The sequence below is a fragment of the Manacus candei genome, unplaced genomic scaffold, assembly GCF_025592945.1.
Source record: "Manacus candei isolate 608988 ecotype Guabito, Panama unplaced genomic scaffold, ASM2559294v1 h1tg000305l, whole genome shotgun sequence".
Classification (NCBI taxonomy): domain Eukaryota; kingdom Metazoa; phylum Chordata; class Aves; order Passeriformes; family Pipridae; genus Manacus; species Manacus candei.
Genome location: NW_026138353.1, coordinates 1,094 through 27,886, shown reverse-complemented (window position 1 = coordinate 27,886; position 26,793 = coordinate 1,094). Strand labels below are relative to the sequence as shown.

At 52.2% G+C, this 26,793-nt stretch overlaps 1 protein-coding gene across 2 annotated transcripts; it reads right to left on the bottom strand.

Moving 5' to 3' along the window:
- Nucleotides 1-57: 57 nt before the first annotated feature.
- Nucleotides 58-21,791, bottom strand: DRC1 (dynein regulatory complex subunit 1). Of its 2 annotated transcripts, none has more exons than XM_051775483.1 (16): nt 21,453-21,791; nt 19,741-19,837; nt 17,776-17,888; nt 16,638-16,821; nt 14,682-14,819; nt 12,988-13,074; nt 12,040-12,162; nt 9,306-9,445; nt 9,079-9,213; nt 7,310-7,539; nt 4,474-4,646; nt 4,274-4,363; nt 3,707-3,796; nt 3,326-3,498; nt 338-484; nt 58-263 (listed from the first exon to the last, which is right to left on the bottom strand). In XM_051775483.1, the coding sequence occupies exons 1-16, from the start codon at nt 21,656-21,658 to the stop codon at nt 149-151; spliced, it is 2,241 nt and encodes a 746-aa protein (XP_051631443.1). In that variant the 5' UTR covers nt 21,659-21,791; the 3' UTR covers nt 58-148. The 2 variants fall into 2 exon arrangements, with proteins under 2 accessions (XP_051631443.1, XP_051631444.1); XM_051775484.1 differs by having other exon boundaries at nt 3,326-3,495.
- Nucleotides 21,792-26,793: the final 5,002 nt, after the last annotated feature.

The window sequence follows — 26,793 nt, the reverse complement described above, 5'->3', positions numbered from 1 at the left end:
ATCCCGATCCCGATCCAGATCTAGCTCCAAACTCAGATCCAGGTTTAGATCCAGATCGAGATCCGGCAAATCCCCGCCCGGCCCCGCCCATTCCCAGCGATTCCTCGGCGCGCGTTCGGATCCGTTTCCAGGGGCCGGAATTCCCGGCTCAGCCGCTGGCTTTGGAGCGCAGATATTCCTCCAGGAGCATTCCCAGCTCCGAGTTCTGCTGCTGCAGGAGCGTGGCCTGGGAGAGGAGCTCGGCTCTCCGGCTCAGGACACGGCTGGGAAGGGACACTGGGAATGTCGGGAATGCCCCTCTGGAATGTTCCCCCTCCATCCCGCCCCGGGAACTCACTGGTATTCCAGAAGGGCCGCATCCAGAGCATCCCAAAGTTTCAGCTTGGGCTCCGGGATGACGTGGGCCAGCGCTTCCCAGTATTCCGCGTCTCCGGAGGAATCCCGGATATCCAGGGCTTCCCGGGCGGCCGCGGCCGCGGCGTCCCTGCGGGGGGGGGACACGGAGGGATTGGGAGGGGGGAAGAAGCCTTGGGGATGGAGAAGGCTTAGGATGGAGGAAAAATGTTTGGGGATGGAGGACAAAGCTTTGGGAATGGAGGAAAAACCTTGGAAGGGGGAGCAAAACCTTGGGAACAAACACTTTGGGATGGAGAACAAACCCTTGGGATGGAGAACAAATCCCTGGGAACAAGTCCATGGGATGGAGAACAAATCCTTGGGATGGAGAACAAATCCCTGGGAACAAACCCTTGGGATGGAGGACAAACTCTTGGGATGGGGAACAAACCCTTGGGATGGAGAACAAACCCTTGGGATGGAGAACAAATCCCTGGGGACAAAACCTTGGAATGGAGAACAAACCCTTGGGAAGGGAGAACAAATCCCTTGGGAATGGAGAACAAATCCCTGGGGACAAAGGCTTGGGAATGGAGGCCAAAAAGCTTGGGAAGGAAGTCTTGGGGATGGAGAACTCTTGGGTTGGAGGAAAAATGCTTGGGATGGAGAACAAATCCCTGGGATGGAGAACAAACCCTTGGGAATGGAGAACAAACCCTTGGGATGGAGAACAAATCCTTGGGATGGAGAACAAATCCTTGGGATGGAGAACAAATCCTTGGGATGGAGAACAAATCCTTGGGATGGAGAACAAATCCTTGGGAAGGAGAACAAAGTCTTGGGAATGGAGAACAAAGTCTTGGGAATGGAGAACAAAGTCTTGGGAATGGAGAACAAATCCCTGGGGATAAACCCTTGGGAATGGAGAACAAACCCTTGGGATGGAGAACAAACCCTTGGGAATGGAGAACAAAGTCTTGGGAATGGAGAACAAAAAGTCTTGGGAAGGAAGTCTTGGGGATGGAGAACTCTTGGGATGGAGGAAAATGTCTGGGATTGAGAACAAACCCTTGGGAAGGAGAACAAACCCTTGGGATGGAGAACAAACCCTTGGGAATGGAGAACAAACTCTTGGGATGGAGAACAAATCCCTCGGAACAAGTCCATGGGATGGAGAACAAATCCTTGGGATGGAGAACAAACCCTTGGGATGGAGAACAAATCCCTGGGAACAAACCCTTGGGATGGAGAACAAATCCTTGGGAACAAACCCTTGGGATGGAGAACAAACTCTTGGGATGGGGAACAAATCCTTGGGAATGGAGAACAAACTCTTGGGATGGAGAACAAACCCTTGGGATGGGGAACAAATCCCTGGGGACAAAACCTTGGGATGGAGAACAAATCCCTGGGGACAAAACCTTGGAATGGAGAACAAACCCTTGGGAATGGAGAACAAATCCCTTGGGAATGGAGAACAAATCCGTGGGAACAAAGGCTGGGGAATGGAGGACAAAAAATCTTGGGAAGGAAGTCTTGGGGATGGAGAACTCTTGGGAATGGAGGAAAAATCCTTGGGAATGGAGAACAAACCCTTGGGATTGAGAACAAATCCCTGGGATGGAGAAAAAGCCTTGGAAGGGGAACAAATCCCTGGGATGGAGAACAAACCCTTGGGATGGAGAACAAACCCTTGGGATGGAGAACAAACCCTTGGGATGGAGAACAAATCCTTGGGAATGGAGAACAAACCCTTGGGATGGAGAACAAATCCCTGGGATGGAGATCAAATCCCTGGGAACAAACACTTGGGATGGAGGACAAATCCTTGGGATGGAGAACAAATCCTTGGGATGGAGAACAAATCCTTGGGAATGGAGAACAAACTCTTGGAATGGAGAACAAACCCTTGGGAATGGAGAACAAACCCTTGGGATGGAGAACAAATCCCTGGGATGGAGATCAAATCCCTGGGAACAAACACTTGGGAATGGAGAACAAATCCCTGGGATGGAGATCAAATCCCTGGGAACAAACCCTTGGGATGGAGAACAAATCCTTGGGAATGGAGAACAAATCCCTGGGAACAAACCCTTGGGATGGGGAACAAATCCTTGGGAATGCAGAACAAACCCTTGGGATGGAGAACAAATCCCTGGGATGGAGAAAAAGCCTTGGAAGGGGAACAAATCCTTGGGAATGGAGAACAAATCCTTGGGAATGGAGCAAAACCTTGGAAGTGGGGACAAAACCTTCGGAACAAACACTTGGGGATGGAGAACAACCCTTGGGATGGAGAACAAACCTTGGGATGGAGAACACATCCTTGGGAATGGAGAACAAATCCTTGGGAATGGAGAACAAACCCTTGGGAATGGAGAACACATCCTTGGGAAGGAGAACAAATCCCTGGGAACAAACACTTGGGAATGGAGAACAAACCCTTAGGATGGAGAACAAATCCCTGGGAACAAACCCTTGGGATGGAGAACAGATCCCTGGGAAATAAGTCTTGGGGATGGAGGACAAACCTTTGGGATTGGAGAACAAACCCTTGGGATGGAGAACAAACCCTTGGGAATGGAGAACAAACCCTTGGGAATGGAGAACAAATCCCTGGGATGGAGAACAAATCCCTGGGAACAAAAATCTTGTGAATAAAGTCTTGGAGATAGAAAACAAAGCCTTGGGATAGAGAAAAAAGTTCTTGGGAAAAAATTCCTGGCGATGGAGAACCCTTGGGATGGAGAAAAAACATTTGGGATGGAGAACAAACTCTTGGAATGGAGAACAAATCCCTGGGAACAAACCCTTGGGATGGAGAACAAAAGGTTGGGAATGGAGAACAAACCCTTGGGAAAGAGAACAAACCCTTGGGAAGGAGAACAAATCCTTGGGATGGAGAACAAACCCTTGGGAAGGAGAACAAATCCCTGGGAACAAACCCTTGGGATGGAGAACAAACCCTTGGGAATGACCCAATTCCCACCTGAGCCTGTCGAAATTCCTCAGGAATTCCTTCAGGATCTTCGGGACGTCGTCCCGGTGGACGCGCACGGAGCTCCGGGAATTCCGGGAGCACCGGAGCTCCTCCTGCCGGGAAGAGGCTCCTCCCTCCTCCGCCGGATCCGGGATCTCTCCTCCTGCACTTCCCTGGTTCTGCTGGAAAATTGGGACACGGAGTTTTCCCGCCGAATTCCCACCGGGATTTCCCAGCTCCGGCGGAAAACGTCGGGAGCCGAGGCGGAATTCCAGGGGCTTTTCCTGGCATCTCCTGGGGAGATTCCAACCCTTTGTCCCTGGAGAGGAGGAATTTGGGGATGGAGGAGCATTCCCGGCCCTTGGATCTGAGATTCCTGAAGTTTCCCACCTGGCTCTTCTCCGGCGCTTCCCGGGATTTGTGTTTCAGGAAGGAATCCACCAGCTGGAAAAGGTCGTCCTCGTCCTCGATCCGGAGGGCCTGGGGAGAGGGAAATCCTTCGGAAAGAGGGATTTGGGATGGGGAGGGAAGGGATGGGAAGGTTTGGGAAGGGAAGGTTTGGGAAGGGAAGGTTTGGGAAGGGAAGGTTTGGGAAGGTTTGGGAAGGTTTGGGAAGGGAAGGGAAGGTTTGGGAAGGGAAGGTTTGGGAAGGTTTGGGAAGGTTTGGGAAGGGAAGGGAAGGTTTGGGAAGGTTTGGGAAGGTTTGGGAAGGGAAGGTTTGGGAAGGGAAGGTTTGGGAAGGGAAGGGAAGGGAAGGGAAGGGAAGGGAAGGGAAGGGAAGGGAAGGGAAGGGAAGGGAAGGGAAGGGAAGGGAAGGGAAGGGAAGGGAAGGGAAGGGAAGGGAAGGGAAGGGAAGGGAAGGGAAGGGAAGGGAAGGGAATCTCCTGGAATGCTTTGGGTGGGAATGGGCCTTAAATCCCATCCCTTCCCTCACTCCCTTCCCAAATCCCGCCGCACCTGGAAGAGGGATCGGATCTTCCCGAGGGTGTCCGGGGGCCCCTCCAGCTCCTGCAGTGGCTTCAGCAGCTCCTTCTCCATCAGGAATCCCTTGGGAAAAAGGCCGGGAAGAGGGGGCGGAGCCGGGAATGAGCGTCTCCCGCCTTGATCCCGAGGAAATCCGGGAAAAGCGGGATCATCCCACGGAACCCGTCGCTCACCGACTCGTCCCGGAGCAGCTCCAGGATCCTCCGGATGGTTTCTTTGGGAACGTTTCCCAAGGGTCTGGATCCGAGCCCGGCTTTCCCGGGAATTCCTTTGCCTTCGTTTCCGCTTCCCAAGCCTTTCTTTTTCTTCGCTTTTCCGTCCTCGGGTGGTTTTCCGGAGTTTTCCTCTGGAATGGGGAGAGAAAAAGGGGGAGGAAAAGTCCTTGGTGGTGCCGAAAAATCAGCAGGAAAATCCCAGATGATCCATGGAAAACAAATCCAAAAATCCTTGTAATGTTCTCCCCAAAATTATCAGGAAAATCCCTGGAAAACAAATTCAAAAATCCTTGGAATGTTCTCCCTGGAATAACCAGGAAAATCCCTGGAAAATAAATCCAAAAATCCTTGGAATGTGCTCCCCAAAACCATCAGGAAAATCCCAGAAAATTAAATCAAAAAATCCTTGGAATGTTCTCCTTAAAATCAGCAGGAAAATCCCAGATGATCCCTGGGAAAACAAATCCCAAAATCCTTGGAATGTTCTCCCCAAAATCAGCAGGAAAATCAAAAAAAATTCCTGGAAAACAAATCCAAAAATCCTTGGAATGTTCTCCCTGAAAATCAGCAGGAAAATCCCAATAAAACCCTGGAAAACAAATCCAAAAATCCTTGGAATGTTCTCCATAAAATCCTCAGGAAAATCCCAATGGATCCATGGGAAACAAATCCAAAAATCCTTGGAATGTTCTCCCCAAAATCCTCAGGAAAATCCCAACAGATTCATGGAAAACAAATCCCAAAATCCTTGGAATGTTCTCCATAAAATCATCAGGAAAATCCCAGGAAAACAAATCAAAAAATCCTTGGAATGTTCTCCTGGAAATAATCAGGAAAATCCAAAAAAAATCCCTGTAAAACAAATCCCAAAATCCTTGGAATGTTCTCCCCAAAATCAGCAGGAAAATCCCTGGAAAATAAATCCAAAAATCCTTGGAATGTTCCCCCTGGAATAATCAGAAAAATCCCAACAAAACCCTGGAAAACAAATCCAAAAATCCTTGGAATGTTCTCCTGAAAATCCTCAGGAAAATCCCAGATGATCCCTGGGAAATAAATCCAAAAATCCTTGGAATGTTCTCCCCAAAATCAGCAGGAAAATCCCAAAAAATCCCTGGAAAACAAATCCCCAAATCCCTGGAATGTTCTCCCTGGAATCAGCAGGAAAATCCCAGATAATCCCTGGGAAACAAATCCAAAAATCCTTGGAATGTTCTCCCCAAAATCATCAGGAAAATCCCAACAAACCCCAGGAAAACAAATCCAAAAATCCTTGGAATGTTCCCCCTGGAATCAGCAAGAAAATCCCAGTGGATCCCTGGGAAACAAATCCAAAAATCCTTGGAATGTTCTCTCTTGAATCAGCAGGAAAATCCCAAAAAATCCCTGGTAAACAAATCCAAAAATCCTTGGAATTTTCTCCCTGAAATCCTCAGGAAAATCCCAACAAAACCCTGGAAAACAAATCCAAAAATCCTTGGAATGTTCTCCCTAAAAATCACCAGGAAAATTCCAATGGATGCCTGGGAAAGAATCCAAAAATCCTTGGAATGTTCTCCCCAAAATCAGCAGGAAAATCCCAGATGATCCCTGGGAAACAAATCAAAAAATCCTTGGAATGTTCTCCATAAAATCAGCAGGAAAATCCCAATGGATCCACGGGAAACAAATCCAAAAATCCTTGGAATGTTCTCCCCAAAATCAGCAGGAAAATCCCAGGAAAACAAATCCAAAAATCCTTGGAATGTTCTCCCCAAAATCAGCAGGAAAATCCCAACAAAACCCTGGAAAACAAATCCAAAAATCCTTGGAATGTTCTCCCCAAAATCAGCAGGAAAATCCCAACAAAACCCTGGAAAACAAATCCAAAAATCCTTGGAATGTTCTCCCTGGAATCAGCAGGAAATTCCCAACAAAACCCTGGAAAACAAATCCAAAAATCCTTGGATTGTTCTCCATAAAAACATCAGAAAAATCCCAATAGATTTATGGAAAAGAAATCCAAAAATCCTTGGAATGTTCCCCCTGGAACCAGTAGGAAAATCCCAGAAAAACAAATCCCAAAATCCTTGGAATGTTCTCCCTAGAATCATCAGGAAAATCCCAGATGATCCCTGGGAAACAAATCAAAAAATCCTTGGAATGTTCTCCCCAAAATCAGCAGGAAAATCCCAACAAAACCCTGGAAAACAAATCCAAAAATCCTTGGAATGTTCTCCCCAAAATCATCAGGAAAATCCCTGGGAAACAAATCCAAAAATCCTTGGAATGTTCTCCCTGAAAATCAGCAGGAAAATCCCAATAAAACCCTGGAAAACAAATCCAAAAATCCTTGGATTGTTCTCCATAAAATCATCAGGAAAATCCCAGGATAACAAATCCAAAAATCCTTGGAATGTTCTCCTAAAAATCATCAAGAAACTTCCAGATGATCCCTGGAAAACAAATCCCCAAATCCTTGGAATGTTCTCCATAAAATCATCAGGAAAATCCCAGGAAAACAAATCAAAAAATCCTTGGAATGTTCTCCTGGAAATAATCAGGAAAATCCCTGGGAAACAAATCCAAAAATCCTTGGAATTTTCTCCATGAAAATCCTCAGGAAAATCCCAACAAACCCCAGGAAAACAAATCCAAAGGATTCTGGGGTGGGAGGAGGATCGTGGCCAGTTTTCCTGGAATTGAGGATTCCCGGGAGATTCCAAACGGGAACGACAAGGCCGGGAACATCCCAGGGGGGTTCCCAGGGAGGGAAATGTCGGGAATATTCCGGCAACATTCCCGGAATTCCCACCTTCCAGCGCTTCCCGGGCCGCCCGGAGGGCCGTCCTCTTCTCCGGCTTCTCTCCCAAGGGTCCCACGTTTTCCAGGAACCAGTGGAGCGGCTCTTCCCAGGGAATTCCCAGCTGCTGGACGTGGATGAGCCGATCGGCTTCCAGAGCTTTCCGGATCAGCTCCTTGGCCTCTTCCTCGTTCACCAACCACACCCGCCGGAACTGAGCCAATCCGGTCACGGAAAAGTGTCTGTGGGAAGGGGAGATGTGGAATTCCAGGCCCTGGGGAAGTGGGATCCGTGGAATTCCAGGCCCTGGGGAAGCGGGAGATGTGGAATTCCCGGCCCTGGTGAAGTGGGATCCATGGAATTCCTGGCCCTGGGGAAGCGGGATCCAAGGAATTCCCCAAATCAGATGGAATTCCCAGCCCTTTGGAAGCGGGATCCATGGAATTCCCTGCCCTGGGGAATTGGGATCCATGGAATTGGGATCCATGGAATTGAGATCCATGGAATTGGGATCCATGGAATTCCCTGCCCTGTGGAATTGGGATCCATGGAATTGGGATCCATGGAATTCCCGGCCCTGTGGAATTGGGATCCACATCCCCAAATCCCACCGGAATTCCCTGCCCTTTGGAAGTGGTATCCATGGAATTCCCATCCCTGGGGAAGTGGGATCCACGGAATTCCCATCCCTGGGGAAGTGGGATCCATGTCCCCAAATTGGCCAGAATTCCCTGTGGAATTGGGATCCATGTCCCCAAATTAGCTGGAATTCCCTGCCCTGTGAAATTGGGATCCATGGGGATTGGGATCCATGGAATTGCGATCCATGGAATTGGGATCCATGGAATTCCCTGCCCCGGGGAAGCGGGATCCACAGAATTCCTGCCCTGTGGAATTGGGATCCATGTCCCCCAACCAGCTGGAAATCCCTGATCCACATCCCCAAATCAGCCGGAATTCCTGGCCCTGTGGAATTGGGAGCCATGGAATTCCCTGCCCTGTGGAATTGGGATTCATGGAATTGGGATCCATGGAATTGGGAGCCATGGAATTCCCTGCCCTGTGGAATTGGGATCCATGGAATTCCCTGCCCTGGGGAAGTGGGATCCATGGAATTCCCTGCCCTGGGGAATTGAGATCCATGGAATTCCCGGCCCTGGGGAACTGGGATCCGTGTCCCCCAGGTGCTGCTGGAATTCCATGATCCACGTCCCCAAATTGTCTGGAATTCCCTGCCCTGGGGAAGTGGGATCCATGGAATTGGGATCCATGGAATTCCCTACCCTGTGGAATTGGGATCCATGGAATTGGGATCCACGTCCCCAAATTGGCTGGAATTCCCTGCCCTGTGGAATTTGGATCCACATCCTCAAATCAGTCGGAATTCCCTGATCCATGTCCTCAAAACCATCTGGAATTCCCTGATCCAGGTCCTCAAAACCAGCTGGAATTCCCTGTGGAATTGGGATCCACATCCTCAGATCAGCTGGAATTCCCGGCCCTTTGGAAGCGGGATCCATGGAATTCCCTGCCCTGGGGAAGCGGGATCCAAGGAATTCCCCAAAATCAGTCAGAATTCCCAGCCCTTTGGAAGCAGGATCCATGGAATTCCCTGCCCTGTGGAATTGGGATCCATGGAATTGGGATCCATGGAATTCCCTGCCTTGTGGAAGTGGGAGCCATGGAATTCCCGATCCCAATCCCACCTCATCCTGCTCCTCATCTCCTCCTACCGCCCCTCGATCCACTCCCGCAATTCCCAGAATTCCCAGAATTCCCACCTCATCCTGCTCCTGGTCTCCTCCTGCTGCCCCTTGATCCTTTCCCGGTCGCATTCCAAGCTCTGCTTCTCCTCGCGGAATTTCCTCTCCTGCTTTTCCAGCCGGGAATTCAAGTTACTCAGCGCCCCCTGGAGCCTGTCCAAGGATTAAAAAATTCGGGAACACGCCGGGAATGACCGGGAATGAGGAATTTTTCCCCCTGGGAATGGGATTTCCGGAGGATTTACCGGGTGATCCGTCTTTTCTGCAAGGATCGGAGCGTGGAATTTTCCAGGTCCTGCTGCCGGAGAACTTCCAGGTTGTATTCCAGCTTCACCTTGTTCAGGTGGAAAATCCCCTTCATCTCCTGCAGCTTCCGCTCCAGGTACTGCAATTCCAAAGGGGGAAAAAATTCCCACAAAAGCCATGGGAAAATTGGGAATTCCCTACCCCCCCCCGGGAATTGATTCCCAAAAAATTGATGGGAGAAAAAGCGGAAAAATCCACTCTGAAAAACAAAAATGTCGGGGAATTCCTGGACAATTCCAGGCTTGGAATTCCAGCCCTAAATCTCAGTTCCAATCCCAATTTTTCCTGGAAAAAATCCTTTTTTCCCCTGGGAAAACTCGGCTCAAAATTCCAACCCCAAATCTAAATTCCAATCCCGATTTTTCCTGGGAAAACTCCAAATAACCCCCAAGGAATTCCTGGGGAATTCCAGGCTCTCCCACCTTGGAATTCCAGGCCTAAATCTGAGTTCCAATCCCAATTTTCCCTGGGAAAACTCAGCTTGAAATTCCAACCCCAAATCTAAATTCCAATCCAAATTTTTCCTGGGAAAATTCCAAATAACCACTAAGGAATTCCTGGCCGATTCCAGGCTCTCCCACCTTGGAATTCCAATCCCAAATCTGAGTTCCAATCCCAATTTTCCCTGGGAAAACTCAGCTCAAAATTCCAACCCCAAATCTAAATTCCAATCCCAATTTTCCAGGGAAAACTCAGCTCAAAATTCCAGCTCTAAATCTAAATTTCCAATCCCAATATTCCCTGGGAATATTCTAAATAACCACTAAGGAATTCCTGGCCAATCCCAGGCTCTCCCACCTTGGAATTCCAGCCCTAAATTTAAATTTCCAATCCCAATTTTCCCTGGGAAAACTCCCAAATAACCCCCAAGGAATTCCTGGCCAATTCCAGGCTCTCCCACCTTGGAATTCCAGCCTTAAACATGAGTTCCAATCCCAATTTTCCCTGGGAAAACTCAGCTCAAAATTCCAGCCCTAAATCTGAGTTCCAGGTCAATTTTTCCTGGGAAAACTCCCAAATAACCCCCATGGAATTCCTGGCCAATTCCAGGCTTGGAATTCCAGCCTTAAATCTCAGTTCCAATCCCAATTTTCCTGGGAAAACTCAGCTCAAAATTCCAGCCCTAAATCTAAATTCCAATCCCAATTTTCCCTGGGAAAACTCCCAAATAACCCCCAAGGAATTCCTGCCTAATTCCAGGCTTGGAATTCCAGCCTTAAATCTCAGTTCCAATCCCAATTTTCCTGGGAAAACTCGGCTCAAAATTCCAACCCCAAATCTAAATTCCAATCCAAATTTTTCCTGGGAAAACTCCAAATAACACCGAAGGAATTCCTGAGGAATTCCAGGCTCTCCCACCTTGGAATTCCAGCCCTAAACCCGAGTTTCAATCCCAATTTTCCTGGGAAAACTCAGCTCAAAATTCCAACCCCAAATCTAAATTCCAATCCCAATTTTCCCTGGGAAAACTCAGCTCAAAATTCCAGCCCTAAATCTCAGTTCCAGGTCAAGTTTTCCTGGGAAAACTCCCAATAACCCCCAAGGAATTCCTGAGGAATTCCAGGCTCTCCCACCTTGGAATTCCAGCCCTAAACCCGAGTTCTAATCCCAATTTTCCTGGGAAAACTCATCCCTGTATTTTCCCGCATCTATGACGGACTCAGGGAATTCCTTCTACTCCATCCCGTGGAATTCTGAGCATTACTGCACCTCTCACATCTTTTGGGAAGGAATAATTCCCGATTTCCAAGGGAAACCTTCCCTGGAACAACCCAAGGGGTCGTTCTGGAATATCTGCCCCGTTCCCAAGGACGTTCCCAAAGCTGGACGAGGAGCCAGGGAATGGATCCCAGTGGGAAAGGGGAGATTTGGGGGGGAGATTGGGAAGGGATTCCTGGCTGGGAGGGTGGGGAGGGGCTGGGCTGGAATTCCCAGAGAAACTGTGGCTGCCCCTGGATCCCTGGGAATGTCCAAGGAAAGGTTGGAGCCACCTGGGATAGCGGGAGGTGTCCCTGAACATGGAATGGGATGAGCCTTAAAATCCCTTCTCAACCAAACTATCCCAGCATTCCAGGATAAAGGACACTCAGAGTCCACTCAGAGGGATTTTTCTGGAATGTGGGGATGGGAAAGGCAGGAAAGGGGAAGGGAGACCCTGCCCTGAGTGCCGAGATTCCCAGGGAACCCCCTTGTTCCCGGAACTCCTTCCCAGGGAGGAGCTGGGCTGGGGATGGATCCAAGGGCAGGCTCTGGCTCCAGGCTGGGAGAGCTGGGAATGGCCAGGCTGGAGAAGGGAAGGATCCCGGGAGAGCTTGGAGCACATTCCAGAGGCTGAAGGGGCTCCAGGAGAGCTGGAGAGGGCCTGGGGATGAGGGCCTGGAATGCCAGGCCCCAGGGAATGGATCCCAGTGGGAAAGGGGAGATTTGGGGGGGAGATTGGGAAGGGATTCCTGGCTGGGAGGGTGGGGAGGGGCTGGGCTGGAATTCCCAGAGAAGCTGTGGCTGCCCCTGGATCCCTGGGAGTGTCCAAGGCTGGGTTGGATCCCCTGGGATAGTGGGAGGTGTCCCTGCCCCTGGAATGGGATGGGATTTAAGGTCCCTTCCCACCCAAACCATTCCGGGCTCCCAGGAAACAATCCCGGGGGTGATTCCCGATCCCAATCCCGGCGGGACCTGAACGTCCTTTTCCAGCTGGAGCTTCATCCGGTCGTAGTTGGCCACGTCCTGATCCTGCAGCTCTTCCAGGTGCCGCTCGAATTCCTCCGCCCGCTCCATCCGGCCCCGCAGGAATTCCAGCTGTTGGGATACGGATGGAGCAGGTGGGAAGGGGCTGGAAATCTGGAATGGCTGAGGGAGCTGGGAAGGGGCTGGAAAACTTGGAATGATGAGGGAGCTGGGAAAGGGCTGGAAATCTGGGAATAAGGGAGCTGGGAAGGGGCTGGAGAACTGGGAATGGCTGAGGGAGCTGGGAAGGGCTTGGAAAAGCAGAAATGGTTGAGGGAGTTGGGAAGGGGCTGGAAATCTGGGAATGGCTGAGGGAGCTGGGAAGGGGCTGGAAAACAGGGAATAAGGGAGCTGGGAAGGGGCTGGAGAACAGGAAATAAGGAAGCTGGGAAGGGGCTGGAAATCTGGGAATGGCCAAGGGAGCTGGGAAGGGGCTGGAGAACCTGGAATATCTGAGGGAGCTGGGAAGGGGCTGGAAATCTGGGAATGGCTGAGCTGGGAAGGGGCTGGAGAACCAGGAATGGCTGAGGGAGCTGGGAAGGGGCTGGAGCAGCAGGAATATCTGAGGGAGCTGGAAAGTGGCTCATCCCAGAGAAAAGAGGGATCAGGAGGGAGCTTTTCCCGCCCCACAACTCCCTGCCAGGGGTCCCTAATTCCCAGGGAACGAGGGACAGGAGGAGAGGGAACGGCCTCAGGCTGGGCCAGGGGAGGGGCAGGTGGGATATTGGGAACAATTCCCACATGGAAAGGGCTGTCAGGCCCTGGAATGAACTTCCCAGGGCAGGGCTGGAGTCGCCATTCCCGGAGGGATTTCCAATCCCTGTGGATGTGGCCCTTGGGGACACGGATCCGGGACCCCCCCGGCATTCCATGATTTTTCCCCCCCGGGAATGTTACGTGCTGCTCGTTCTGGGCCCGGATGGTCTCATCCCACTTTTTCCGGCGGTTTTCCAGCATTTCCCGACGCTCCTCCTCGAAGGTTTCCTGTGGAGGAGCAGAGTCTGTGATTCCAAGGAATATCCAAGGATTCAACATTCCCACTGGCATTCCCAGCCTTCCAGATCCCTGGATTTCAGCCTCATTCCCTCCCCCTCTGGAGATCATCCCAAGCCACGATCCTGAGGGTGTTTTTCCCACAAAAAAGGGATTTTTTTCCCACAAAAAAAGGATTTTTTCCCACAAAAAAATGATTCTTTCCCACAAAAAAGGATATTTTCCCAGAAAAAATGGATCATTTCCCAAAAAAGGGATTTTTTTCCCCACAAAAAAGGGATCATTTCCCAAAAAGGGGATTTTTTTCCCACAAAAAAGGGATCATTTCACAGAAAAGGGATTTTTTTCCCACAAAAAAAGGGATTTTTCCCACAAAAATAGGGATTTTTCCCACAAAAAAGGGATTCTTTCCCACAAAAAAGAGATCTTTTCCACAAAAAAGGATCTTTTCCCACAAAAAAGGGACCTTTTCCCACAAAAAAAGGGATTTTCCCCACAAAAAAGGGATTTTTCCCACAGAAAAGGGAACTTTTCCCACAAAAAAGGGATTCTTTCCCACAAAAAAGGGATTCTTTCCCACAAAAAGGGGATCTTTTCCCACAAAAAAGGGATTTTTCCCACAGAAAAGGGAACTTTTCCCACAAAAAAGGGATTCTTTCCCACAAAAAAGGGATTCTTTCCCACAAAAAGGGGATCTTTTCCCACAAAAAAGGGATCATTTCCCAAAAAAGGGATTTTTTTCCCACAAAAAAGGGATCATTTCACAGAAAAGGGATTTTTTTCCCACAAAAAGGGATCCTTTCCTACAAAAAAGGGATTCTTTCCCACAAAAGGGGATTCTTTCCCACAAAAGGGGATATTTTCCACAAAAAAGGGATTTTTTCCCACAAAAAAGGGATTCTTTCCCACAAAAAGGGGATCCTTTCCCTCAAAAAAAGGGATTCATTCCCACAAAAAAAAGGATTCATTCCCACAAAAAGGGGATATTTTCCCACAAAAAAAGGATCTTTTCCCACAAAAGGGGATTTTTTTTCCCACAAAAAAAGGGATTTTTCCCACAAAAAAGGCATCTTTTCCCCCAAAAAAGAGATCCTTTCCCACAAAAAAGGGATCTTTTCCCACAAAAAAGGGACTTTTTCCCCACAAAAAAAGGATTTTTCCCACAAAAACAGGATCTTTTTGCAAAAAAAAGGAATCCTTTCCCACACAAAAAAAATCTTTTCCTACAAAAAAAAGATTCTTTCCCACAAAAAAGGGAACTTTTCCCACAAAACGGGACCTTTTTGCAAAAAAAAGGGATCATTTCCCACAAAAAAGGGATCATTTCCCACAAAAAAGGGATCATTTCCCACAAAAAAGGGATCATTTCCCACAAAAAAGGGATCTTTTCCCACAAGAATGGGATCTTTTCCCACAAAAAATGGGATCTTTTCCCACAAAAAATGGGATCTTTTCCCAAAAAAAGGGATCCTTTCTCCCCAAAAAAGATTTTTTCCACCCAAAAAAGGGATCTTTTCTCACAAAAAAGCGATCTTTTCCAAAAAAGTGGGATATTTTCCCACAAAAAAGGGATCCTTATCCCTCGGGAACGGGCTCACCTCGATCTGCCGGAGGTTTTTCCGGTAGGTTTGGAGCAGATTCCTGGTCTGCTCCTCCATCCTTTCCAGGAGCAGCTGGATCTCATCCCGCTGTTCCTGCAGGGCCCGCTCGTAGCGCTCGTCCTTCTGCTCCAGCTCCTGGAAAAACCACGGGGAAGGCTTCCCAGCGGGAATTCTCATGGAAAAGGAGAGGCTCTGGAATGTGCTCCGAGCTCTCCCGGGATCCTTCCCTTCTCCAGCCTGGCCATTCCCAGCTCTCCCAGCCTGGAGCCAGAGCCTGCCATTGGATCCATCCCCAGCCCAGCTCCTCCCTGGGAAGGAGTTCCGGGAACAAGGGGGTTCCCTGGGAATCTCGGCACTCAGGGCAGGGTCTCCCTTCCCCTTTCCTGCCTTTTCCATCCCCACATTCCAGAAAAACCCCTCTGACTGAATTCTGAATGTCCTTTATCCCAGAATCCCAGACTAATTTGGGTGGGAAGGGCCCTTAAATCCCATCCCATTCCATGTCCAAGGACACCTCCCGCTATCCCAGGGAATCCAGCCCATCCTTGGACACTTCCAGGGACACTTCCAGGTGTCTCCCAGCTCAGGAAGGACCCCCCCAATCCCAGGATTCTCCCGCTGGATCCCGATATTCCGGAGCTCTGCCCTGACCGGGAAGAGCCTCCTCCTTCCCTCCCTTCCTCCCGACGGATCCGACCCCGGCTCCTTCCCACACGAGGTTTTCATTCCAATGTTTACACTCCGGTCTCACCCTCTGGAAGCGGATCCTGGATCCGAGCCTGGAACGAGCCCTGGGTGGGGTTTGCTCCCGGCATCCAACAATCACATCCCGCTTTTCCAGGGCTGCATCCAAGGGCTCTTCCCGAGGGAAAGACCCAGCCCAGCCCCGGATAATCCACATCCAAGGGCTCTTCCCAAGGGAAAGACCCAGCCCAGCCCTGGATAATCCCCATCCAAGGGCTCTTCCTGAGGGAAAACCCAGCCCAGCTCCGGAGAATCCACATCCAAGGGCTCTTCCCGAGGGAAAACCCAGCCCAGCTCCGGAGCAGCCGCATCCAAGGGCTGTCAGGGCTTTTTCCAAGGAAATAATCCCTTCCCTGGTTCAAGATCATCCTCATCCCACATCCCAGGGCTGTCTGGGCTCTTTCCCAAGGGAATAATCCCACTCCATCCCTGGAACATCCCTTCCCCCCCCATATCCCGACTAGCAGAGAACTCCTGACTCCAAACCCCTCCACCTCCTGGAATTCCCAGGTCGGATTCGGAGAGGAAACCTGGAAATTTAGTTCCCAGAATTCCCAGATGGAATCCATAGAGGAAATTGGGATCCTTCCCTTCTCCAGCCTGGCCATTCCCAGCTCTCCCAGCCTGGAGCCAGAGCCTGCCATTGGATCCATCCCCAGCCCAGCTCCTCCCTGGGAAGGAGTTCCGGGAACAAGGGGGTTCCTTGGGAATCTCGGCACTCAGGGCAGGGTCTCCCTTCCCCTTTCCTGCCTTTTCCACCCCCACATTCCAGAAAAATCCCTCTGAATGGATCCTGAGTGTCCTTTATCCTGGAATCCTGGAATGGGTTGGGTGGGAAGGGATTTTAAGGCTCATCCCATTCCATGTTCAGGGACACCTCCCGCTATCCCAGGGAATCCAGCCCGGCCTTGGACACTGCCAGGGATCCAGGGGCAGCCACAGCTTCTCTGGGAATTCCAGCCCAGCCCCTCCCCACCCTCCCAGCCAGGAATCCCTTCCCAATCTCCCCCCCAAATCTCCCCTTTCCCACTGGGATCCATTCCCTGGGGCCTGGCATTCCAGGCCCTCATCCCCAGTCCCTCTCCAGCTCTCCTGGAGCCCCTTCAGGCTCTGGAATGTGCTCCAAGCTCTCCCGGGATCCTTCCCTTCTCCAGCCTGGCCATTCCCAGTTTTCCCAGCCTGGCTCCAGCCCCGGAATTCCCAGCTCACCTCCCGCAGGTCCCGGATGAGCCGGTTCTTTTCCCGCAGGAGCCGCTCGCAGTTTTCCTGCTGTTCCTTCAGCAATTCCTGCAATTCCTGCGGGATCTTGGAATCCTGGGCCAGGACCCACCCGGAGTTGATCTCCCCCAGCTTCTCCGTGCTCCGCTGGGCTTCCCTCTCCAGCCTCTCCAACCTGCAGGGATCCAGGGAAAACTCGGGAAGCGCCACTTCCCCTCGGAACTCGCTCGGAATTCCGAGCGGCGTCGTGGAATCCTGGGATCATTGAGGCTGGAAAAGCCCTTGGAGACCATCACCTCCAACCCTTTGGAATTCTGAGGGAACCATGGAATTCTTGAGGCTGGAAAAGCCCTTGGAGACCATCAGCTCCAACCACTGGGAATTCCTGAGGGAATCCCGCAATTCCTGAGGCTGGAAAAGCCCTTGGAGTTCATCAGGTCCAAACATTTTTCCATCCAAGGGAATTTTGGAATTCCTGAGGTTGGAAAAACCCTTGGAGACCATCAGGTCCAACCATTTTTCCCCCTGAGGGAATCCTGGAATTCCTGAGGCTGGAAAAGCCCTTGGACACCATCAGCTCCAACCAGTTTTCCATCCAAGGGAATCTTGGAATTCCTGAGCTTGGAAAAGCCCTTGGAGACCATCAGATCCAACCACTGGGAATTCCTGAGGCTGGAAAAGCCCTTGGAGACCATCAGCTCCAACCATTTGGAATTCTGAGGGAATCATGGAATTCTTGAGGCTGGAAAAGCCCTTGGAGACCATCAGCTCCAACCACTGGGAATTCTGAGGGAATCCTGGAATTCCTGAGGCTGGAAAAGCCTTTGGAGACCATCAGCTCCAACCATTGGGAATTCTGAGGGAATCCTGGAATTCCTGAGGTTGGAAAAGCCCTTGGAGACCATCAGCTCCAACCATTGGGAATTCCTGAAAGAATCTTGGAATTCCTGAGGTTGGAAAAACCCTTGGAGACCATCAGGTCCAACCATTTGGAATTCCTGACAGAATCCTGGAATTCCTGAGGCTGGAAAAGCCCTTGGAGACCATCAGCTTCAACCATTTGGAATTCTGAGGGAATCCTGGAATTCCTGAGGCTGGAAAAGGCCTTGGAGACCATGGAATGTCTCACCTGTCCCTCCTCTCCTTGGCTTCCCGTTCCCTCCTCTGGAATTCCCGGAAATCCGAATCCACCCGGACATCCGTCACCAGCTGAGTGCCGTGGAAAAGCAGCTTGGCCAGAGCCTGGCAGGGAAGAGACACTTTTGGGAAGTTTGGGATTGGGGTTGGATCCATGGCCGCATTCCCAAATCCTCCCAATCCATGGGCTGGGAATTCCCATCCCAAGAATTCCAGCCCGAATCCAAATTCCGAGGAGTTTCTGTCCCAAAATGGGACAATAAATTCCAAGGAGGGATCCAAGGAGGACACACCCAGGACACACTTTTGGGAAGTTGGGATTGGGGTTGGATTCATGGCCACATTCCCAAATCCATGGGATTTCCACAGGAAATTCCCATCCCAAGGATTCCAGCCCGAATCCAAATCCCGAGGAGTTTCTGTCCCAAAAATGGGACAATAAATTCCAAGGATGGATCCAAGGAGGAGACACCTGGGACACATATTTGGGAAGTTGGGATTGGGGTTGGATCCATGGCCACATTCCCAAATCCATGGGATTTCCACAGGGAATTCCCATCCCAAGGATTCCACCCCAATTCTGAGTCCGGAGAAGTTTCTATCCCAAAATGTTGCAATAATGACCCAAAACAAGTTCCAAGGAGGAGACACCCGGGACACACATTTGGGAAGTTGGGATTGGGGTTGGATTCATGGATCCAGTCCCAAATCCTCCCAATCCATGGGCTGGGAATTCCCATCCCAAGGATTCCATCCCAATTCCGAATCCTGAGGAGTTTCTGTCCCAAAATGGGACAATAAATTATAAGGATGGATCCAAGGAGGAGACTCCCGGGACACGCATTTGGGAAGTTGGGATTGGGGTTGGATTCACGGCCACATTCCCAAATCCTCCCAATCCATGGGCTGGGAATTCCCATCCCAAGGATTCCAGCCCGAATCCAAATCCCGAGGAGTTTCTGTCCCAAAATGGGACAATAAATTCCAAGGAGGGATCCAAGGAGGAGAGACCTAGGACACAGTTTTGGGAAGTTGGGATTGGGGTTGGATTCATGGCCACATTCCCAAATCCATGGGATTTCCACAGGAAATTCCCATCCCAAGGATTCCAGCCCGAATCCAAATCCTGAGGAGTTTCTGTCCCAAAATGGGACAATAAGGATCAAATCCAAGCTCCAAGGAGGGATCCAAGGAGGAGACACCCGGGACACACATTTGGGAAGTTGGGATTGGGGTTGGATTCATGGATCCAGTCCCAAATCCTCCCAATCCATGGGCTGGGAATTCCCATCCCAAGGATTCCATCCCAATTCCGAATCCTGAGGAGTTTCTGTCCCAAAATGGGACAATAAATTATAAGGATGGATCCAAGGAGGAGACTCCCGGGACACGCATTTGGGAAGTTGGGATTGGGGTTGGATTCACGGCCACATTCCCAAATCCTCCCAATCCATGGGCTGGGAATTCCCATCCCAAGGATTCCAGCCCGAATCCAAATCCCGAGGAGTTTCTGTCCCAAAAATGGGACAATAAATTCCAAGGAGGGATCCAAGGAGGAGACTCCCAAGACACACATTTGGGAAGTTGGGATTGGGGTTGGATTCATGGCCACATTCCCAAATCCATGGGATTTCCACAGGGAATTCCCATCTCAAGGATTCCACCCCAATTCCGAGTCCGGAGAAGTTTCTATCCCAAAATGTTGGAATAATGACCCAAAACAAGTTCCAAGGAGGAGACACCCGGGACACACATTTGGGAAGTTGGGATTGGGGTTGGATCCATGTATCCAGCCCCAGATCCTCCCAATCCATGGGATTTCCACAGGGAATTCCCATCCCAAGGATTCCACCCCAGTTCCGAGTCCTGAGGAGTTCCTATCCCAAAATTTCCCATTAATGACCCAATCCCAGCTCCGAGGGCGGATCCAGGAGCACATTCCCAGATTCCCCCTCACCTTCTCCGTCTCCTCGATCAGTGCCAGGCTCTTCCTCTGCTCTTCCTCCTCCTCCTCCTCCTCTTCCTCCACCTCCTCCACAATTCCAAGGGCTGCCCTGGGGGGAAAAACAGTGGGAAAAGCGGGATGTTTCCCACCCCAACATCTTCCTGGAATCCGGACTGGATTTGGGATCCCAGCCCTTGGATCTCTGGGTGATGCTGAGGAGGGAAACGGGATCCAGGAGAGCCTTTCCAGGAGCTGGGAATGCCGGGAATCCTCGTGGGAAGGAGGCTCTGGAATGTGCTCCAAGCTCTCCCGGGATCCTTCCCTTCTCCAGCCTGGCCATTCCCAGTTCTCCCAGCCTGGAGCCAGAGCCTGCCATTGGATCCATCCCCAGCCCAGCTCCTCCCTGGGAAGGAGTTCCGGGAACAAGGGGGTTCCCTGGGAATCTCGGCACTCAGGGCAGGGTCTCCCTTCCCCTTTCCTGCCTTTTCCATCCCCACATTCCAGAAAAACCCCTCTGAGTGGATTCTGAGTGTCCTTTATCCTGGAATCCTGGAATGGTTTGGGTGGGAACGGTCCTTAAATCCCATCCCATTCCATGTTCAGGGACACCTCCCGCTATCCCAGGGGATCCAACCCGGCCTTGGACACTGCCAGGGATCCAGGGGCAGCCACAGCTTCTCTGGGAATTCCAGCCCAACCCCTCCCCACCCTCCCAGCCAGGAATCCCTTCCCAATCTCCCCCCCAAATCTCCCCTTTCCCACTGGGATCCATTCCCTGGCTCCTCGTCCAGGTTTGGGAACGTCCTTGGGAACAGGGCAGATATTCCAGAACCACCCCTCGGGTTCTGAGCCCTGGGGTGAGTTTGGGGTCTGGTCCTTATCCCTGGGAATGGTCCTGACCCCTGAGGAGGGATTTAGGGATGGATCCTGAGCCCTGGGGATGAGTTTGGGGTCGAGTTCTGAGCCCTGAGGTCGGATTTGGGGTCGAGTTCTGAGTGCTGGGAACTGGTTTGGAGCCCTGAGGTCGGATTTGGGGCTGGGTTCTGAGCCCTGGGGATGAGTTTGGGGACAGATCCTGAGGCCTGGGGATGGTCCTGAGCCCCGGGGAGGGATTTTGGGACAGGTTCTGAGCCCTGGGGTGAGTTTGGGGTCGGGTTCTGAGCCCTGGGGATGAGTTTGGGGTCGGGTCCTTATCCCTGGGAATGGTTCTGAGCCCCGGGGAGGGATTTGGGGATGGATTTTGAGCCCTGGGGATGAGTTTGGGGTCGGGTCCTTATCCCTGGGAACTGGTTTGGAGCCCTGGGGTCGGATTTGGGGTCGGGTTCTGAGCCCTGGGGATGAGTTTGGGGACAGATCCTGAGGCCTGGGGATGGTCCTGAGCCCCGGGGAGGGATTTTGGGACAGGTTCTGAGCCCTGGGGTGAGTTTGGGGTCGGGTTCTGAGCCCTGGGGATGAGTTTGGGGTCGGGTCCTTATCCCTGGGAATGGTTCTGAGCCCCGGGGAGGGATTTGGGGATGGATTTTGAGCCCTGGGGATGAGTTTGGGGTCGGGTCCTTATCCCTGGGAACTGGTTTGGAGCCCTGGGGTCGGATTTGGGGTCGGGTTCTGAGCCCTGGGGATGAGTTTGGGGACAGATCCTGAGCCCTGGGGATGGTCCTGAGCCCCGGGGAGGGATTTTGGGACAGGTTCTGAGCCCTGGGGTGAGTTTGGGGTCGCTTCCTCACCGTCTCCGCGCCTCGACGCGGCTCCTGCGGGCTCCGATCCGCTCCGCCCGCTCCGAGGCCGCCTCGGCGGCCGCGCCGGGCTCGGGGCCGCTCTCGGCGGCGGCGGCAGCCCCGAGGTGCAGGTCGGGGCTGGGCTCGGGGCCGGGGCTGGGCTCGCGGATCTCGTGGAGCGCGGCCGGAGCCGCCCCGCCCTCCCGGTTTTCCATGGATGCGCCGGGACCGGGAGCGCTGGGAGACGGGAAAGGGCGGCGCCGCTACTGCGCTTGCGCGCCCGGCCGGGAGCGTCCCCCGTTGCCCGGCAACGCGGCGGCCATGGCGGTTTCTCGCCGCCGCTGCGCATGCGCGAAGGGCAGGGAGAGTCACCGGTTGCCTGGCAACGTGTGTGCTCTGCGTCTCTGCGCATGCGCACGCACCGGAAAAGCGTCCTCCATTGCCTGGCAACGCGGCAGCCATGGCGAGTTTTCGTCGCTGCTGCGCATGTGCAAAGTGAGGAGAGACTCACCAGTTGCCTGGCAACGTGCGTGCTTTGCGTCACTGCGCATGCGCACGCAAAAGGGAGCGTCTCCCATTGCCTGGCAACGCGGGCGCCATTGCAGTTTCACGTCGCTACTGCGCATGCGCTCTCATCTGTTGCTTAGCAACGAGGGGCAGCGTCGTCGCCCCCCCCCCCGCCGCCGCATCCCGGAGTGTTTCCATTGGGAACACCGGGAAAAACGGCACCGGGACAGGGCCTGAGAGCCCCCCCCGCCCGGTGTCACCTGCACGGGGGTCCCTGCACGTCGGGGGGGTGGGAGGGTGGGGAGGGGCTGGGCTGGAATTCCCAGAGAAGCTGTGGCTGCCCCTGGATCCCCGGGAGTGTCCAAGGCCTGGTTGGATTCCCTGGGATAGTGGGAGGTGTCCCTGAACATGGAATGGGATGGGATGGGATTTAAGGGGCCCTTCCCACCCAAACCGTTCCATGGGTCCAGGATAAAGGACACTCAGGATCCACTCAGAGGGATTTTTCTGGAATGTGGGGATGGAAAAGGCAGGAAAGGGGAAGGGAGACCCTGCCCTGAGTGCCGAGATTCCCAGGGAACCCCCTTGTTCCCGGAACTCCTTCCCAGGGAGGAGCTGGGCTGGGGATGGATCCAAGGGCAGGCTCTGGCTCCAGGCTGGGAGAGCTGGGAATGGCCAGGCTGGAGAAGGGAAGGATCCCGGGAGAGCTTGGAGCACATTCCAGAGGCTGAAGGGGCTCCAGGAGAGCTGGAGAGGGACTGGGGATGAGGGCCTGGAATGCCAGGCCCCAGGGAATGGATCCCAGTGGGAAAGGGGAGATTTGGGGGGGAGATTGGGAAGGGATTCCTGGCTGGGAGGGTGGGGAGGGGCTGGGCTGGAATTCCCAGAGAAGCTGTGGCTGCCCCTGGATCCCCGAGATTGTTCTCCCAGGACATTCCTTGCCCATCCCAGCCATCCCTTCCCAAATCCCTGCTCCAGCCCCGACGGATTCACTCAGCCCAGGGGTCAGAAACATTCCCAAATCCCTTCCCCGACCCCCCGGTTTGTTGGGATATCCTTCATTTCTGCTGGAATAACGATCCAGGGGGAATAAGAACCCTCTGGAAGGGCTTCCCTCGCATCCAGGTCGGACGTGGAGCAGCTGATGGACACCTGGAAAAGCAGGACAGGAATCCCGGGATAACCACGTCCGGCCACCTCGGGAGACGGGACAACTCCGGATTTCCCGGGAATGCTGGAATGGTGGCACCCACGGAGCACACAGAGCTCTCCAGGCTCAGCATTCCCGGGCATCTCCCGCCTCCGGATTTGTGGGAAGCGGCGCCGTTGCCATGGGGTTGCCATGGAGTTTGTATCCGCAGTTTCCATGGAAATGGGGGGATGTCGGGAATGTGGGGCCGCTGCCGGAGCTCCCGGGATGTCCCCCCAACATTCCCAAAGGGAGGAATTCCAGGCCTGACCCACCTGTGGTTTCCCAGATCTTCCTTCTCGGGGATGGGGGGGATGTTGTTTTTCCAGGGAATTCTGTCGGGATGACACCGTGGAGGCTCCTCGGGGGCTGGGGGGGGATTTGGGGTCACCAAGCAGGAATATCCCAGGGGATAATTCAGGGATTATTTATCCCAGGGGATAATTTATGGGTTTTAGGGCATCCCATCCCATCCCATCCATCCCATCCCATCCCATCCATCCCATCCCATCCCATCCCATCCCATCCCATCCATCCCATCCCATCCCATCCCATCCCATCCATCCCATCCCATCCCATCCCATCCCATCCCATCCCATCCCATCCCATCCCATCCCATCCCATCCCATCCCATCCCATCCCATCCATCCCATCCCATCCCATCCCATCCCATCCATCCCATCCCATCCCATCCCATCCATCCCACCCATCCCATCCCATCCTATCCCATCCCATCCCATCCCATCCCATCCCATCCCCTCCCATCCCATCCCATCCCATCCATCCCATCCCATCCCATCCCATCCCTGGCACCCTCATTCCAGCTGTTTTCCCGGTTTTGGGGCCTGGAAACCCCTCGGGAAGAGGATTTTCCATCCCTAAAAGTCAAACCAGGATGGATTTTCCAAGGAAATTATGGAATAATGGAATAAAGGAATAAAGAAATAATGGAATAAGGGCATTTCTGGGATTCTCCAGAGGTTTGGGGGGCTGGGAATTCCTTGGGAATGTTGAGGGGGGGGGGGGGGCAGAGGGAACTTGGGAAAAGGATTTTCCATCCCTAAAAGTCAAACCAGGACGGATTATCCAAGGAAATTATGGAATAATGGAATAAAGGAATAATGGAATAATGGAATAACAGCATGGCTGGAATTGTCCATAGGTTTGGGGGGGCTGGGAATTCCTTGGGAATGTTGAGGGGGGGGCAAAGGGCACTTGGGAAGAGGATTTTCCATCCCTAAAAGTCAAACCAGGATGGATTTTCCAAGGAAATTATGGAATAATGGAATAAAGGAATAATGGAATAATGGAATAAAGGAATAAAGGAATAAAGGAATGAAGGAATAAGGGCATTTCTGGGATTCTCCAGAGGTTTGGGGGGCTGGGAATTCCTTGGGAATGTTGAGGGGGGGGCAGAGGGAACTTGGGAAGAGGATTTTCCATCCCTAAAATTAAAACCAGGATGGATTTTCCAAGGAAATTATGGAATAATGGAATAAAGGAATAATGGAATAATGGAATAAAGGAATAAAGGAATGAAGGAATAATGGAATAAAGGAATGAAGGAATAAAGGAATGAAGGAATAATGGAATAATGGAATAAAGGAATAAAGGAATGAAGGAATAATGGAATAATGGAATAATGGAATAAAGGAATAAAGGAATAAAGGAATAAAGGAATAAGGGCATTTCTGGGATTCTCCAGAGGTTTGGGGGGCTGGGAATTCCTTGGGAATGTTGAGGGGGGGGGGGGGGCAGAGGGAACTTGGGAAGAGGATTTTCCATCCCTAAAAGTCAAACCAGGACGGATTATCCAAGGAAATTATGGAATAATGGAATAAAGGAATAATGGAATAATGGAATAACAGCATGGCTGGAATTGTCCATAGGTTTGGGGGGGCTGGGAATTCCTTGGGAATGTTGAGGGGGGGGCAAAGGGCACTTGGGAAGAGGATTTTCCATCCCTAAAAGTCAAACCAGGATGGATTTTCCAAGGAAATCATGGAATAACGGAATAAGGGCATGGCTGAGGTTCTCCAGAGGTTTGGGAGGGCCGGGAATTCCTTATCCCAACCCTTTTCCCGGCCTGCAGGTGGCGCCAGGGCCCCGCGGGATCCCTCGGGATGCGCTTCCCGATCCCTCCAACATTCCCGGCTCCCAACTTGTCCCGCTCCTCCTCCTCCTCCTCCTCCTCCCGCTCGGAATTCCCGAAAATCCCCCGCCGGCCCCGGGAAAAGAGTGAGTGGGGTCCTTTTTATTCCTTGGGAATGCCGGGAATGTCGGGATGGGGGGGGCGCTGTTAATAAATCCCGTTGGATTCGCCGCTGGAAAAGGGGGAGCTTTGGGAAAAGGGGGAGGGGGAGGAGGAGGAGGGAAAAGCGGATTCCCGGGAGCGATTCCCGGAGCTCCGGGAGCGATGGGATGGATCAGCCGCCTCTTCCAGCAGTTCTCCCGTGAGTCCGCCGGCCGAGCCCTCGGGAATGGCGGGGCCCGGGGGGCGTTTTTTAGGGATTGGGATCGGGAAAAAGGGGGATTTTTTCCTGCTCGGGGCGGGGGCGGCGCCGAAGTTGGGATCCTTGGGAATGGGGGGGGGGGGAGAGGGATCAGATCCCAAAAAATGGGGTGAGGTGGGATTGGGATGGAGAGGGAAAGGGATGGGATGGAGGGATCACATCCCAAAAAATGGGATGAGGTGGGAATGGGATGGGATGGAGGGATCAGATCCCAGAAAATGGGGTGAGGTGGGATTGGGATGGGATGGAGGGATCACATCCCAAAAGATGGGATGGAGAGGGAAAGGGGTGGGATGGAGAGATCAGATCCCAAAAAATGGGGAGAGGTGGGAATGGGATGGGATGGATGGATCAGATCCCAAAAAATGGGGGGAGGTGGGAATGGGATGAGGAAAAGGGATGGGATGGAGGGATCAGATCCCAAAAAGTGGGGTGAGGTGGGAACGGGATGGGATGGAGGGATCAGATCCCAGAAAATGGGGTGAGGTGGGATTGGGATGAGGGGATGGAGAAGGAAAGGGATGGGATGGGATGGAGGGATCACATCCCAAAAAATGGAGTGAGGTGGGATTGGGATGAGGGAAAGGAGAGGGAAAAGAATGTGATGGATGAATCATTTCCCAAAAAAATGGGGTGAAGTGGGATTGGGATGGAGAGGGAAAGGGATGGGATAAAGGGATCACATTCCAAAAAGTGGAGTGAGGTGGGATTGGGATGGGATGGAGGGATCACATCCCAAAAAATGGGGTGAGGTGGGAATGGGATGAGGGAAAGGAGAGGGAAAGGGATGGGATGGAGGGATCAGATCCCAAAAAATGGGGTGAGCTGGGAATGGGATGAGGGAAAGGGGAAGGAACAGATGGGATGGAGGAATCATATCCCAAAAAATGGGGAGAGGTGGGAATGGGATGAGGGAAAGGGATGGGATGGAGGAAGGAATGAAATCCCAAAAAATGGGGTGAGGTGGGATTGGGATTGAGGGGATGGAGAGGGAAAGGGATGGGATGGAGGGATCAGATCCCAAAAAATGGGGTGAGGTGGGAAAGGGCTGGGATGGAGGGATTGCATCCCAAAAAATGGAGTGAGGTGGGAATGGGATGAGGGAAAGGAGAAGGAAAAGAATGTGATGGATGAATCATTT